Source organism: Dicentrarchus labrax, unplaced genomic scaffold (genome assembly GCF_905237075.1).
Source record: "Dicentrarchus labrax unplaced genomic scaffold, dlabrax2021, whole genome shotgun sequence".
NCBI classification, from domain to species: Eukaryota; Metazoa; Chordata; class Actinopteri; family Moronidae; genus Dicentrarchus; species Dicentrarchus labrax.
The window spans coordinates 13,441,408-13,457,762 of record NW_026136720.1 but is presented as its reverse complement, the minus strand read 5'-3'; the positions used below and the strand labels follow the sequence as shown (position 1 = coordinate 13,457,762).

The following is a 16,355-nucleotide window of genomic DNA, read 5'->3' as shown; positions in this document are numbered from 1 at the left end:
ATTCCTGCTGCCTTGTAATAGATTAGTAAACATTATAGAGCAGTGATGAGATGATGTGCTACGTTAGATCTGCAGCACATTTCATCAAAGGTAGTGCCCCACCCACTTCCATCTTCATCATCATCATCATCCTCCAGTCACATGCATACACTATTCTCACAGCAGCTAAGGCCCCGAATAGACTGCATATGATTATACCCTGGCTGCTAATATGCTTTAAAGGAATAATTTGTTATTCGGGGAAATACATTTATTCGCTCTGTTGTCAAGAGTTAGATGAGAAGATTGATACCACCTTCATATCTGTATGCTGAATATGATACTAGCAACCGATTAGCTAAGCTTAGCATAAAGACAGGACTGTCAAACTATTCTTTCAACTATATGGGGATTTTGTACCATTTTCTTTTTTTTTTTTTACTATTTATACTTTATATTTATTTGCACAGTAATGTAGATATGTATTTATGTTTGTATTTTTCAACTTTTCTGATGATAGGGACAAGGCACCAGGACAGAGGGAGTGTGATTACTCCATTGATAACATCAATAAGTGTATCCGGGACATTGAGCAAGCTTCCCTAGCTGCAGTTGGACAGACCTTGCCCTGCAGAGATGATATCTCAATGGAAGTGAGTTCAAGTACCCATCAGCTAAATCTTGTCTGAGAGAAAGAACTTAATGGGATCTGTAGACTTTCTGTTGTTACTTATAACATAATTCTCTGCCGTTGTAACTCACCAGGCGCTCCAGGAGCAGCTGACATCCTCTGTGCAGGAGATTGGGCATCTGATTGATCCTGTCTCCACAGCGGCCCGAGGCGAAGCTGCCCAACTAGGACATAAGGTGCTGGTCTGACCATATATCCCCTCATCCCGTCTGGATTTGGAAAGAAAAACCCCATTCTAGTCTGTTTTCTATCCTGTGATCCAATCCTTCCTCAAACAGCTCTCTTACACTCATTCTCCCAGGTGACCCAGCTGGCCAGTTACTTCGATCCACTCATTGTGGCATCGGTGGGTCTGGCCTCTAAGCTGCACGACCACCAGCAGCAGATGACCATCCTAGACCAGACCAAGACCCTGTCTGAGTCTGCCCTGCAGATGCTTTATGCTGCTAAGGAAGGAGGGGGAAACCCAAAGGTACAAAGCAGTTCATACAGTTACTGTGTGTTTAGTCTACCCTTGTGTCTATTTCAAGGGTTACCTGTGATAATAAGCTAAATTTCAGCAGGTTAAGACAGTTATGTAGGTAGATCTCTGAGCATTAACAATTTCCCTCTAGCTCTGATTTGTTATTCTCTCTTATATGTTATTCATTCAGCTATAAGTCAGTTGCTCGTATTAAACTCGTACAGAACAAAGCGGCAGGAGTTCTTACTTGAAACACAGTTCTTCCGCACATCTTCCACTTTCCTGTATGCTGTGTGCTTCTTAATTCAAGGACAGCAAATTTCCAAGGGATAAGGGGACTGTAGGACACTGATTTATTTACAGCCTTTAATTGTGCAAACAGACTAATGTTTTTGACTCTGATGAAGACACAATAGTGTTAACATGTTAAAGGCTGCAAATCAATCAGTGTGTCCCCTTTTCCCCCTGGAAATATTAGGAATTACTGTTGTTTCTAATGTGAATTTTCTTACATTTTCAACTTGGATTTTGAATTATTTTAAAATACAGTTGTACAAGTCTTTACTGCAGCGAAGAATCCAACATGGTTGAAATGTCCTTTAGTGAGACACTGAGTACTTACCAGCTGTAGGGACACTCTGGAGCTGTTGTCAAGCTGATAAATTTCCTTCTGGCTGGACCAAGACAGTGTCACAGAAACACTAATCAGCTGACTGTGTCCCCAGGCGTCCCACACACACGATGCCATCTCTGAAGCAGCCCAGCTGATGAAGGAGGCTGTGGACGACATCATGGTGACTCTGAATGAGGCAGCCAGTGAAGGAGGCATGGTTGGAGGCATGGTGGAGTCCATTGCTGAGGCCATGGGCAGGGTGAGTATGGGTGTGTTTGTGTGTGTGATGCCATCTCATGAGAAGTCTGCTCAGGTGGTTTAAATGATTTCAGGTTGACAGTTATTCCCTATCTTATTTGTCTGAAGGCAAAATGAGCTTTCCCTGTAAGTGTAATTCCACAGTGGGTGTGCTGAGAGTGTGTCCTTGTCAGTGACTCTCATTAGTCCAGTAGATGACAAGTTTTAAATCCACAGCCCACTGGTGATGTTAACTGTCATTCATCCTGCTGGGGGACATGTCACTGTGTTGACAGTGCGGTTAATAATTAAAGATGATCTGCACATACTCAGATGTATACGATTGGCTCAGATCTTATCCTCCTCTTTTATGTCTCTTCCTTGTGCTTTTTATTTTACCCTTAACTTAAACATACGAGAGCAACCTTCATTAAAACCCCATTAGCATATATAAAGTAGAACACTTTACAAGAATGTATACACTAAAACGGCTTATATGTTCCCACTAATTGCTTTTTAATTGTTAAGAAATTATATATCAATTAACAAGTCGTACTATAAAAATAACTTTGGTTGCCAAATGGTGTGCATCACCCTAATTACCCTAATGAGTCACACTAGGTCTGGACTACCTGAGCTCCTACAATAATGTATAGAGTGACGAGGCCTACTATTTATTTATAACCTATTGACACTTTCAGCTGCAAACTTAGTTGATTGTTCTTGACAATTCCCAATCCTTTATTACCAACATCCATCAAGGTTGCCATCATGAATTTACCAAACTTTATATGTTTGGTCTTTAGCCTGACTGTGATGACATAGATATCGGTATTGAAAGTTGAAAAATCTGTTAACAATATATTCTAACTAATTATAACATATGCAAATAACAGCAAATTTGGTCATTAATGAATTGTGACCATTGTTTTTGGTTAATAAATAAAATTGTTAGTGCTCTCTGGTGAATTGAATTGAATTGAATTGGTGGACAAATTATATAATGTAGACACTGTTAAATGTCTTGAATTTCCCTCTGGATAAATAAAGTATCTATGTAAATCATGTCTTGGCCATTTCTGTACTGCAATTTCTTATTGGGCAATATAAACAATAGATATCTACATCTATATATCTGGACAAGATACCAGTTACCAGACAGATTTAATGGTTGGATTTGGTCTGCAGTTGTCTTCCGAGCATTAGGGGGATCAAAAAGTCTATGGGAGGGGTCCATTACTAACAGTTGCATTGGCAGGTGATCAGTCAAGGTATAATACAGCATGCAGAATTTTATTATACAGAATATTCAGAGCTTCTTACTTAAGTTTAACTAAGCTGTAAGACTAGGCCTTTATAAAATTAAAAATGTTTTATCAATTAATAAAATAATTCATTAAAACCTAAAAACCCTTTATAGTAGGCTATTATAATGTGGTACCAGACTTAATTTAAAAGACCAACATAAATGGGAGTACCTAGTATAAAAATGCATAGGATAGCAATTTAAGTCCTAAAATAAGTAAACACTAAGGTTGATCTTCACAGGTTGATGAAGGAACTCCTCCTGAACCTGAGGGTTCCTTTGTAGACTACCAGACCACCATGGTGAAGTTCTCCAAGGCCATTGCCATCACTGCACAGGAGATGGTGAGTACAATGATGCAGTAGTATATCCATGCCTGGCTCTGTGTGTTTTCCATTACATTTCCAATCTACAATGACAATATTTGTCAGTAGGGCTACAGAACCATTAATCTGACTCTGCTGATGATGTATGTTCTCTCCATTGCCAGATGACTAAATCGGTAACCTGCCCTGAAGAGCTCGGTGGCCTTGCTTCTCAGGTGACTGTTGACTATGGACAGCTAGCACACCAAGGACGCCTTGCTGCTGCGACTGCAGAGCCAGAAGAGGTTAGACGCCATGCTATCTGTCCTAATATGTGGAGAAAATTGCATACTCTTATGAAAGATTTAACACATCACGCTGTATATCTCTTTGCAATCGTGCCTCTTAAATGTCAGACTGAAATATCAGCTTAGGTGTGCATTTTACACCATAACTGCTTTCGGATGTGTCCACTATCACATTGATCGAAGCAGATGTTTGCTGTTCTTTGATATGACACCCCTTCCTCAAGGCTGCTCCGGACAGCAGGAGATCAAACAGAAATATACCCCTCTAGCATCCATCAGTCTCAAGACCCTCGTGTTTTCTTAAAGCTTTTCTGTTTGGCCCACTGTCTGTGGAAACATTGCAGTAATAAGCCCACAGCTCTTATCAATGTCTTGTATATAGCAGGCTGCTGGAAACCCTGCTGGTTACCATAGCGACATTGTGCCTCTACAAGTCTAAAAGCCTATAGTGATGCTTATAATGAAGTACCACCCACCCGTGAATCTAAGTCTGGAAATTAAAGGTGTAGTGACAGCTTTCCCTCTCTGAGGGTGCTTGAAATTATTTTTCATCGACCCACTGGATAAGAGACATGCCAGTTCAGGACATGATTATAATGACACAAATGAGAGGATGGATGCGTTGTAAGTCGATGCCTGGTTATGCTTTCAGGTTGGCTTCCAGATAAAGACACGGGTGCAAGAGCTGGGCCACGGCTGTATCTATCTGGTCCAGAAGGCTGGAGCCCTGCAGCTCAGCCCCACTGACAGCTTCTCCAAAAGGGAGCTCATCGAGTGTGCTCACGCAGTCACAGAGAAGGTAAGTTATGTGGACACAAACTGGCACAGCAAAGCAAGTTTTTAGATATTTACATATTTATTATATATATACATATATATCAGAATTAGCATTTCTGTGACTGCATATATTTCATGCATCGCTCACTACAGTTACTATATATATATATATATATATATATATATTTTTTTAAAGTAAACTAATAAAGTCTGTGCAACTGCAAAATCTAAGAAGAAGCGGTTCAGATGATTATTTATTGTTTATTATACTGTGGCTGACAGGACTGCTTTGTATTACAATTATTTAGTATTTTAAGGCTTAGCTTTAGTCTCAACATTGAAATAGTATAGAGTCAGAAGTATATAGGTTTAATGTACAGTGTGTTATTTTAGGTATTATTATTATTGTACCAGCCATGCAGGTCATGAGAGCATGCTCTTCTGACCCTAACACTGTGCACTTCATAATAATACTAATGTCTCCCTGCTGTGACCCTGGCAGCATCCAGCCATGCTGCTCACACATTAGAATTTTTCTCCACTCAGAGGCTATGATTTGATTCAGGGCTCATATCAAACTTGAATAATTTGGGGTGTCACGCCTGCTGATACATGAAGCTAGTGCCTTGTTGAAATGTATCTCTTAGGGCTCTCCATTTGTTTATGAGGGATGGGCAGAGAGCTGTCTTCAAGGGAGATGTGTGATTTGCGAGTCAGGCTCACTGACTTGATGTGATTGCAGGAGGCTCTGATTTTAATGCATGTTTAAACCTCCTATCTTTTCTTACTCCCAGATTTTTCCTTTATTTCAGCTCATCCATAACTTTCAATACACGACCTTTGCAATCTCACTCACCTGGTTTATAAAGGATCCACCAACATCATGTGAAAAGGAAAAGCTGCTGTTTAATTATTAAACATGTGCAATGCATACAGAAACTGGGCTTATTTTAGCTGCTTTTATTTACACCTCTGAAAACAGCATGTTTGAGGGAACTCTCTGCATGCTTTATGTTCCAGGTGTCCTTGGTACTGTCAGCACTGCAGGCGGGGAACAAAGGAACCCAGGCTTGTATCACAGCAGCCAGCGCTGTTTCTGGCATCATTGCTGACCTGGACACCACCATCATGTTCGCCTCAGCTGGAACACTGAACCCTGAGAATGAAGAGTCTTTTGCTGACCACAGGTGCAATGACCTTGCCCTGAAACAAAACAGACAGACCAACACAAGATGTGAAATGAAAATCTGTAATGACAAAAAAGAGAGACATTTTGATGATGTTAAAAATGGGATTGTGAGCACAAGAGTAATGTGATTTAGATTTCAGTTGCTAAGCGTTTACACAACCAGGGCTCCATTTTTCTTTTGATGACTCACTCAGGAGAAACGCGGTTTTCCAATAAAGCTGAATATTCAGATGCATTTCACATAATGAACACAATTGAAAATTGTCCTTACTAAACACACATTCTGCTAGAAAAGCAACAGCTTCCTTTCATATTGCTGGTACTTGAGTGTGACTGTGGAGCAGAATGTGACACAATGTGTCCCATCCCTCAGGGAGAGCATCTTAAAGACAGCCAAGGCGCTGGTGGAGGACACCAAGCTGCTGGTTGCTGGAGCTGCGTCCAGCCAGGAGAAACTGGCCCAGGCTGCCCAGTCTTCAGCCAAGACCATCACCCAGCTCACTGAAGTGGTCAAACTGGGAGCAACCAGCATGGGCTCTGAGGACCCAGAGACACAGGTGATGAAAATCCAAAACACATTTTACACTAAAAAAAATCTAATACAGTCACAGATGTTTCAACCATATGCAGTCACAGATGTATGCCTTTATTTTTTAACAAAGCTCAGTTATTACTTTTTAATTCAGCTAAGCTCTTTAACATGATATTGTAACCAATTTTCATTATACTATTCTATGATATTAGTCATCTGCAACGAATGTCTTTTATCTTTTTGTACATGCAGTGTTGGATTCTCTGTGTAATTGCAGTTTCATCTGATACATATTGTGTCTTCTCTTTCCCCTGTGTGTATGATGCCTCTATCTCTGCCCTCCACTATGTCTGAAGTATCATGACTAGGTGGGAGCGATAAAGGCTGCAGTGTTAAATCCTTTCCCCAGGGTGCTACTGATAAACCTATACCCTGACCATTGTGCCGTACTGATACCAGCTCTATCTCCTCAGGTGGTTCTGATAAACGCAGTGCGGGATGTGGCCAAGGCTCTGGCTGAACTCATCGGTGCCACCAAATGTGCTGCCGGCAAGCCTGCTGACGACCCTTCCATGTATCAGCTTAAGAGCGCCGCCAAGGTAAAGGAATAGACTGCTCAAACAAATTAATGTCATATCTAGTTAAGCTGTGTATTAATTTCAGCAACGCAAGTCTCCAATTTATTATTCAGCTTATGCTTCCTCACTGAGAGGAATGCATGTAGACATTTATTCTACAAATGCGCTCTTTGTGTTACTGCTATCTTTAGTTTGATGTATCTGCTCGCACAAAGTAAAGTTTTTTCAAAAGAAAGATATGACAGTCCTTGTCAGGATTTGTGAGGTATTCGCTTTTTCTGTCTTATCTGTATGTGGGACTAGACCCATCACTAAGATGCATTTTTGTGTGTGTGAGAGAGAGCGAGGGTTGGTGTGTATTCCTGAGAAGTATCTGTATCCAGAGGTCTTTGTATTGTAACCATTGGGACAATAATATTGCAAGTTTTTGAATCAGCTTGACTGTCAAGGCTACTCAGGCTGACAAATCTATTTCTCATGTCAAGTGAGTTTTATTTGTATATCTCAAAAACACAAATTTGTCTTGGAGTGCTTTACAATCTGTACAAGACACCCTCTATTATTAGACCCTTGGTTCAGGCAGGGAAAACTCCATATAGAAAACTTTAAAGGTGAAACAAATGGGAAAAACCTCAGAAAAAAGCAACATATGACAGGTTCCACTTTGAGAACATGCAGATATGCAGTAGGTGCCAAATATACAGAGTAGACCGAAATAACAGTAGTATAATTACAATATGGAGAAATAAAAAGTGAAGTTACACAAAATGGTGTATAATATAAAGTAAATAAGTGTAAAAGGTTTCAGGCAAAGTTTTTTCTTATGAAGACTGGAACAGAGAAAAGATGTTAAAAAAACTTCCAGGTACTACCAAGGGCTGGGAGAAACTGAACTGTACATACACAAGAAAGGCGAGAGTTGTCATTTTACTCTTGATCATTATGACCACTATCACATCTGTCAGCTGCTGAAAAATAAAAACTAAAGATCAGACCTTTTGTATCTAACCTTGGTTGAGCAGCGGTCACTGCAACAGAGAAACAAAGAGTAGAGAGAAGAAGTATTTGGTCGGTGACAGAGCCTCGGACATCTCTGAACCAAAAACTTTGCTCGTCTTCTGCAAACTATCATCCCGAGCCCAGCATGAAACTCTAACTCATGCATGGAGTTTCTTATGTTTTCTCATCTAAATGGAATTAGGGCCACCCATGGACCTGGTTATGTTGACAGATTGTTTCGGTTCCTCCAACATATGGTGACCTCCAAAAGGGGACCCTCTCAAACTCTTGGCGATCATGTTGCTCAAATTCCTAAGCTAATAATGTACACTTTGCTGAACGCAGCACAGACAGGACAGAATGTGTCACCATGAATAAAACGTGAATTGTTTTTTTGTATCCTAGGTGTCAGTGAGTAAACTGTATTATTAGTATAAATCACCCTCTTTTAATTTGAAATACATCCTTAAACAAATTTCACCATTATTCAGTGAAGGAGGAGGCAAAAATAATTTTGTAGTGTAGTTTTTTGCAGCTGAGGAGAAAGAGCTCCACCTCCTGGTTTGACTGTGAGCCTCATCATTACTCCATTTATTTGACAGGTCATGGTGACCAACGTGACGTCTCTTCTAAAAACAGTGAAGGCAGTGGAAGATGAAGCAACTCGTGGGACAAGGGCACTGGAGGCCACCATTGAGTGCATCAAGCAAGAGCTGACAGTAAGACTGCCTCACAGGCCCAAACCTCTTCTTTATGGTCTTTCGGGAGTCAACTGATGAGACACAGCCTCTCTGCAAAGCTGTCTCAAAGAGGGTCAGGGAGATCTGTGTCTATTATTCTGAACAAAACAGGGGGGCTTCTTGTTCTTTTTTCCCTTCATTATCTGTCCAGCTCTTTTCCTTCCTCCATTCCTTCTCAGCTCATGCAGGTTTCTCACAGCTCTTATCAGGGTCTAGGTAGCAGGCACAGGCAGAATGGAAAGAAAGGAACAAGATTTCAAGAGCTTGTATTTTTATAATTTACTGCTAATCCTTATCAAAGGAGAGGATGCTTTTCCAAGAGCTGCTGGCAAAGCCAAATTCATAACAGTCAACCTCTCTTCTGATTATACCGCGACAAATATGACAACGCTCTGTCCTACTCACTTGTTTACAGTGTTACTACACCACATGCTACACTTGTTCCCATCTATATTAACACATTTGAGCCCCTGTCGTGCCTATATCCAACTACCTGTATCTGTGTGTCTTCATCATGTCAGGTGTTCCATTCCAAGGACGTCCCAGACAAGTCCACCACACCCGAGGAGTTCATCCGCATGACAAAGGGCATCACCATAGCAACAGCCAAGGCAGTGGCTGCAGGCAACTCTGCTCAGCAGGAGGATGTGATCGCCACTGCCAACCTAAGCCGCAAAGCCATCTCTGATATGCTGACTACCTGCAAGGTGCTAATCCACACCGCCCTGCCAGAACAGGCCTCACACAGACATCACCAGGCTGCCAGGGAACATGTGAGCCCAGCATGCTGAGAGCAGATAGGACATTAGAGTCTAGTCTACTCTATGGCTGCTCCCGCTGGTAGTGACTCAGTCACTTTTCAAAGTCGTGCAGCGGAGCATCAGTCAGGATGTCCTTCAGTGACTGTAGAGCACTTGTATCAAGACAAAACAAAAGGAGTACAGAACGTTGCAATCAAGGCATTACAAAGTGAAGAATTGGAGTTTTTATTATCTATGAATTGGATTTGAGTCTGAAACATGATGGTTCAAATGGCGGCCTCTGTAAAAGAGAACCCGCTCCGTCTGTAGATAAAAACAGCTAAGGTTTTCTTTTTTCAGGTGATTATACACTGATGAAAATGTACCTATGACTATTATATTCCATTTCTGCCAGTAGATTCTCCTGAATGTTACACACTGGACATTTAAATTTTAAGATTCCAGTGGGAACAATTTCTGTGTCCTTTTCCAGCAAGCAGCTTTCCACCCAGAAGTGAACGAGGAATTGAGAAGCAAGGCCCTGCAGTACAGCTCTGAGTGCACCACCGGATATATCAACCTTCTGGAGCAAGTGCTGCAGGTTAGAATGAGACAGTCACATGTCTCATGAATAAAGCATGGAAGTGACTTGCATTAGTGTGTGTGTGTGTGTGTGTGTGTGTGTGTGTGTGTGTGTGTGTGTGTGTGTGTGTGTGTGTGTGTGTGTGTGTGTGTGTCTGTGTGTGTGTGTGTGTGTGTGTGTGTGTGTGTGTGTCTGAGAGTGGATGCTGATATTTACTATTACCAAATGAGGCTTTAGAGGTCTTATCTGCAGGATTAAATCCTATGATGCTTGAAAAAACATTCCTGGCATGTTTACTGTAGCATCACCCAACAGAATAAGGCTGGTGATATTCTATTTTTTTCACGTTTTCAATAAAAATACAACAACAATAATTTTTTTTCGACTAACAGGTATTATCTGTGTATCCAAACCCTGATGTAGCGTATTCCTCTGTGCCACAGACCTCTATTATTGTCCAGAAACTATTAAAAAAACATAAAGGGGCCATGCTGCTGCACTTGGGGCTTCTTCTTCTTTATGAAGAACATGAGCACTGTAGTTTATTTCGGACCTGTCCCACATACTGTACACGATCCACTTGCTGTAAATACTCACAAGTGCAAATGTGTATTAATCCACACCTAAAAACGCTCCCTAACAAATGCTCTATTTACTCTTGTTTGAGCAATGTTTGCTAAAAACTACAGTGCCCAGCTGTGTTAGGAAATTACTCAGCCTTTTATAAAATAAGTAACCATATTTTATGAACCTGTTTTAAAAGACTTATGTGTTTGAACAAATAACCCCTGACTCAGAGGAGTGACATCTCACACATTACTAGTTTTGGTATTTTCTTGAGGCTTGTTGTCAATAATACAAATATAGAAAAATGCCAGTCTTATCCTTGAAAGGAGGCCTTAGATTACGAGCATTAATCAGAGTGACAAAACTGAAGACTTGAAATTTGCCTTATGCCCACAATTTGCTGTATCTGTCTTTAACCACATTAATCTTGAAGATTTGTCATTTTATATCATACACCACAGTCTTCCCCTACAAAAGATCTGATTTAATTTCTGAGCACCTTGTTGCATAAATCTGCATATTAAACAGCAAAATGTATTTTCATTAAAATCCTTAGTTCATAATAACACTCCCCGTGTGTTATGTGAAGACAAGTGTGTTGACATGTAACAATTGCTAATTATGTTTTAACTCACTTAATTAATTATCTCACTTGCATAATTTGTCAGAGGTACATCGTGTTGATCCTGACAGGACATTAAGCCAGTAAAAGTACCTTGTGTTATAATTTGTGGTCTAGTGTAAAGAGTTTGCTGTCGCTACTTTGCCAGTCAACTAGTTGCTCAAGCAACAAAAGAACCAAATATGAAAAATCTGGCAACACTAACTGACTTACAAGTCAGTTATTATTAGTTTTCCTAAGCAAGTTATTAGTTTTGCCAAGTTGTGGTCTAGGTAGGCTGCTTTTTTTGGTAGCCATGTAAATGTTAGAAGTCTTTGGGAGAAGATGCGGCTTCCTTATACGTGAAGCTGTGAAATAACCTGCTCTTTTAAAACTCATTTATCTTTTATATTGCACTTACTAATGTCTCTTATGTGTGTGTGGGTGTGCATGTGCTGGGCTCTTAAATTTTCAGGTGCTGCATAAGCCCATGCCCGAGCAGAAGCAGCAGCTGGCCATACACTCAAAGCATGTGGCAGCCTGTGTGACAGAGCTCATCCAGACAGCTGAGGCCATGAAGGGTGAGGCCACACACACTGCTGATACACACTGTCACACACACTTTCACAACGCACAGAAACAAAAGTTCGGCTGGACAACCCTTTAGTTACTGGTGAACCCTTTCTGACTGATGTCAGGATTCTATGGACCATTTAACACACATGAAGGTTGTGTATAGTTAGTATCCCAAGCGTTTATGGTACCTTATGAAACCGTATAATGTTATTTTATTAGGAGACTTTTATTTTACAGAAGCTTGTGTGCTTTCCAAAAATTGTTGGCAGCTGATTTTAATTTTAAAATGACTGTGAGACATTTACAGGCAGTGCAGCGTAAAACTGTGAAAGCTGAAATTGCAGAATATAGTCAGTTTGAAGCATGGGGATTCCCATCAGGAGCAAACTCAATTTGCTAAAATGTAAAAAACCGTGACAGGATTGTGGAGATGTTAAGAGATTAGTCAAAGGAGTCCTAATCCTCTTGAATGAATAATATTATAGTGTTATTGAGTCAAGCCACCGAACCTGTCTGCGTCCGCAATAAAGATAGGTCATGAAAATCCCTTTAAAAATATTGAAATCGTGCCATAGAGTGATTGCCGCACAAATTGTTCCAAATTAAGCTGTGCAGGATGGTTATGACACAAACGTACCAGAGTGTTTCCTCTAGAAGCTGCATTGCTGCATCTGACAGGAGTAATAGATTGTGTTTGGATGAGAATTAGATTTCAGCGTATAGCCTGAGACCCAGCGGGGCTATCCACTTCACCTCTTTAATGTCCCATGTGCTCTCTCTCTCTCTCTCTCTCTCGCTCCCTCTCTTTCATCGCTGCCTCAGATGGAGGTAAGTGGGATATGGTGTGTTTTGTTCCTCCAGATCACCTTTCATAGAGTCAGGATGGGGTAGAGGAGTTAGACAGCGTGGGGGTGGGGGCAGATTTCCCCAGAGCTAAACATAATCTATGAAAACATCGTTCCATCTGCCTTACCAAGCTGTTCCCAAACAGCTCCGTTTTATGGGCACTTAAAAACCTATAAAAAGACAATGATCCATCAAATGTGCATTTCTTCTAACTTTTAGTTTATCTTATTTAACTTTGAAGCATTACTATCATACTGCAAACAATTCTTTACAGTGTGTAGAGCTCATGAGTTTTGCTGCAGTTGAAGTAGGTTGAGATTTAGCACCTCTGTAACGCCTGGATTGTGTGAATGAGTGCATGAAAAATGGTTTAGGCATAATGTTGACCTTTTTGTTACATAAAATAAAATGTTATCACCAGAATTATTCTACTGTTTTTTACTCTTTTATGAGTCTGTGCTAGATAAGCATGGGATAACCACTGTCTGTGTATGTGATGTTCCCGTTCAGGATCAGAGTGTGTGGACCCCGAGGACCCCACTGTCATTGCCGAGACCGAGCTCCTCGGAGCAGCAGCGTCCATTGAAGCTGCAGCCAAGAAACTAGAGCAGCTGAAACCCAGAGCCAAGCCCAAGGTATAAGTGCCCCTCTCAACCTTTTCCACCCACACAAACCCACGCACAGCTTTTTGCCATTAATCAGTGGGGAGTCGATGTGGGCCAAAGGTAGGAAAAGGTGACACTGACTTTGAAGTGGAGTCATTTTTTTTTTTCAGCGACTGAGTTGCTATCTTGATGTCATTAAAGGAAAAAAAAAAATTCTACATTACACATACCGTGTTGAATCAGACAGCTGGTCCAGTGGGCTAACATATGATGCTCAGAAAACTTTCTTCAAAGGCACTTTTGGTCGCTATTTTGATTTGTGTTGCCAGGAGACGCAATTACTGCGCTGGTTCCTCAAGCTTGTGTTGGAATGAGTTCAAATGTGTGATGAACTGTTGTGACCCTTTCCGAAAGAGAGGGCCTCTGTCTTATTGAACTTATTTCCTTTGTTTTATTGCAGTGTTCCTCCTTTCTAAACTAAACGTCTTTTTCAGCCTGTTATTCATCTCTGCCACACTGTGGTATTGCCTAAAAAGTAAAACAACTTTACCACATCATACACAATGAAAATAGGCAAAAGATGGGAGATGGTAGTAATAGTGCTTTTGGAAAATGAAATTACTTTTCTGTTGTTCTGTATGCAATACAAGATTGTGTTTGTGGTGTGCTACTGCATGATTGTGTTGTTTGTTTTTCTGTCTCTGGAGACTGGATAGTTGGATCCTAGTGTTCTTCCTTCTGTGCCTGTAGTGGTTTCCCCCTTTTCTATACCTCTTCCTGTACACAAAGTGATAGTCACTTCAACCCTCTGCCTGTATTATATAAAGGACAGCATATTTAGGTTACCCCAGTTTTAATAAAGACCTCATAATGCTCGGTCTCATACTATAATTCCACAGCTACAGACAGCATTTATGAGGACATTTATGTTTATGAAAGGGGATTAGTGAATGAAAGGCTTTTCCTCTGTCTCCCTCTAGTGATCTAAGGGGAAGATTTTTTCTCATGTGAGGACATTTACATTTTTCATTGATGACCATGCCTTACTATTCCCTATATTCAGAAATTAGCTGAAATATGTGTCCATCTGTTAACATACTGATTTGGGGGACAAAATAAAATTCAAAGGCAGAGATCTGACCATAAAGCACACACGATTATTGTGCCGAGCAAATATTTATTTATGTCTTAAAGTTCATTCATTTATTGCAATCCACGAAGTAGTCTAAAATAATTGTAGAGCACCATATATGGTTTTTTTAAAAATATAATAAAAGTATTTTTACTGAGACAGAGCTAACAAAATGCCACATATAATTAAGCCACTATGAAATAGCCCACCAGATTTAAAAAGGTTTTATTCATTGGTCTAAAACAGCTTGGATTCCCCTTCTCCTCGTCTTTTCTCCCTCTCCTATCTGCTTCTTCATCCCTCCCACCCCATAAGGAGGGAGAGCTCCTCTGCTCCTAGCATGCTTCCTTGCCCTGCCCCCCACCCACCCCACCATCTCTGAGCCGTTGTAAACCTGGAAGCCTTCTCTGCAGGGCTCTGTCTGATATGTTTGATATATTAGGTTGTTATTCAGTCCAACTATATATCAAACATATTCCTACAGTGTCCCGCCCTGTCTCCAGCCACGTGTGCCTTATGTGTTTATGGAGGTCAATCACATGCTGTTGACTGCTGAGGCAGAAATAGCCATTTGTTAGCTGTTCCTGAACCGATGCACTGTGATCTTCATGGTGTTATCTAGTTCGGGTTTTGGAAATGGGACATCGTATTTAGCTGCCATTCTGTTGCCACTGAAAAATAATCATTTTCGATTGTGCTTTTTGTGAAAGATAAAGTTGATCATTATAGGTTTTGCTAAAGGCAGAATTTGTGAGTTTTAGGAAGCTGGAGGGCATGACATATCACAAGTAAAAATGAATATTGAAACTATTTTATAGGCTGATTCAAGTATTTTTTTGTTTTTATAGTATTATCTACATGTACTATAACAATCTTTTAACATATCCCCAAGAGAAGCTTTTTTTAAATCCATAGAATTGATCAAATCTGAATCTATTTTGGTGATCATGATTCTGGTTACAGCCTTGGTTAACCTGATTTTTTTTACTGTAGCATGCTATAATTGTATATGTAAATTAATATGTGATTTTACTCTCAGCAGCCAGATGAAACGCTGGATTTTGAGGAGCAGATATTAGAAGCAGCAAAGTCCATTGCTGCAGCAACTAGTGCTCTTGTTAAATCTGCATCAGCCGCGCAGAGAGAGCTGGTGGCACAAGGCAAGGTATGTCATCGCACCTACTCAGACACTCAGCAAATTCTATACATTACTACTAATGTATAACAACATATACATTGGGTTTTCAACCCAATGTCTACCTCAGGTGGGATCCAATCTAGCCAATGCGGTAGATGACGGCCAGTGGTCCCAGGGTCTCATATCAGCTGTAAGTTGCTTAGAGTGTTGTCTTTTAACATTTCTAACTCCAAATTAATGTATAACGTTTTTTTAATGTAAACCCAACCCAACCCAACAGTATGTGTTAATTTGTTGCTGGCTGTAGGCACGTATGGTAGCAGCAGCCACCAGTAGCCTGTGTGAGGCAGCTAACGCCTCAGTGCAGGGCCACGCCAGTGAGGAGAAGCTCATCTCTTCAGCTAAACAGGTTGCGGCATCCACGGCTCAACTACTGGTAGCCTGCAAGGTGAAGGCTGACCAGGATTCTGAAGCCATGAGGAGACTCCAGGTAACAACTCATTTTGAATGTATCCACTGAACCCATGTGTACCATGTGGATTGTGTACATGCTAACTTTGAGATGATCTGTTTGAAGGCGGCTGGAAATGCAGTGAAGCGAGCTTCAGACAACCTGGTGAAGGCGGCTCAGAAAGCAGCATTTGACAAGACTGAAGATGACAGTGTTGTGGTAAAGACCAAATTCGTTGGAGGCATAGCTCAGGTGAGACAAAATGTCTTTGTGAGACCTGGAACAGAAATAACTCCCATTGTGTGGTTTGCCCTTTTCACTGAATGTTTGCACCTCTCGCTGATATGCCAAAATGCCAAATGTTGTTATTGTGAAATTGTGATGGGCTGCTGTGGATAA

At 40.8% G+C, this 16,355-nt stretch overlaps 1 protein-coding gene across 4 annotated transcripts in view; it reads left to right on the top strand.

Moving 5' to 3' along the window:
- Nucleotides 1-16,355, top strand: part of tln2b (talin 2b) — a 79,941-nt gene that overhangs the window by 60,474 nt on the left and 3,112 nt on the right. For 2 of the 4 annotated variants that reach the window (XM_051382214.1, XM_051382212.1), the window contains exons 38-56: nt 500-632; nt 745-846; nt 972-1,142; nt 1,859-2,005; nt 3,532-3,633; nt 3,780-3,899; nt 4,555-4,701; nt 5,700-5,866; nt 6,242-6,425; nt 6,874-6,999; nt 8,580-8,696; nt 9,239-9,424; nt 9,951-10,058; nt 11,684-11,789; nt 13,141-13,265; nt 15,407-15,532; nt 15,633-15,695; nt 15,813-15,995; nt 16,083-16,208. In XM_051382214.1, the coding sequence (XP_051238174.1) occupies nt 500-632; nt 745-846; nt 972-1,142; nt 1,859-2,005; nt 3,532-3,633; nt 3,780-3,899; nt 4,555-4,701; nt 5,700-5,866; nt 6,242-6,425; nt 6,874-6,999; nt 8,580-8,696; nt 9,239-9,424; nt 9,951-10,058; nt 11,684-11,789; nt 13,141-13,265; nt 15,407-15,532; nt 15,633-15,695; nt 15,813-15,995; nt 16,083-16,208 (2,539 nt within the window). The other 2 variants (XM_051382213.1, XM_051382215.1) reach the window with 2 other exon arrangements.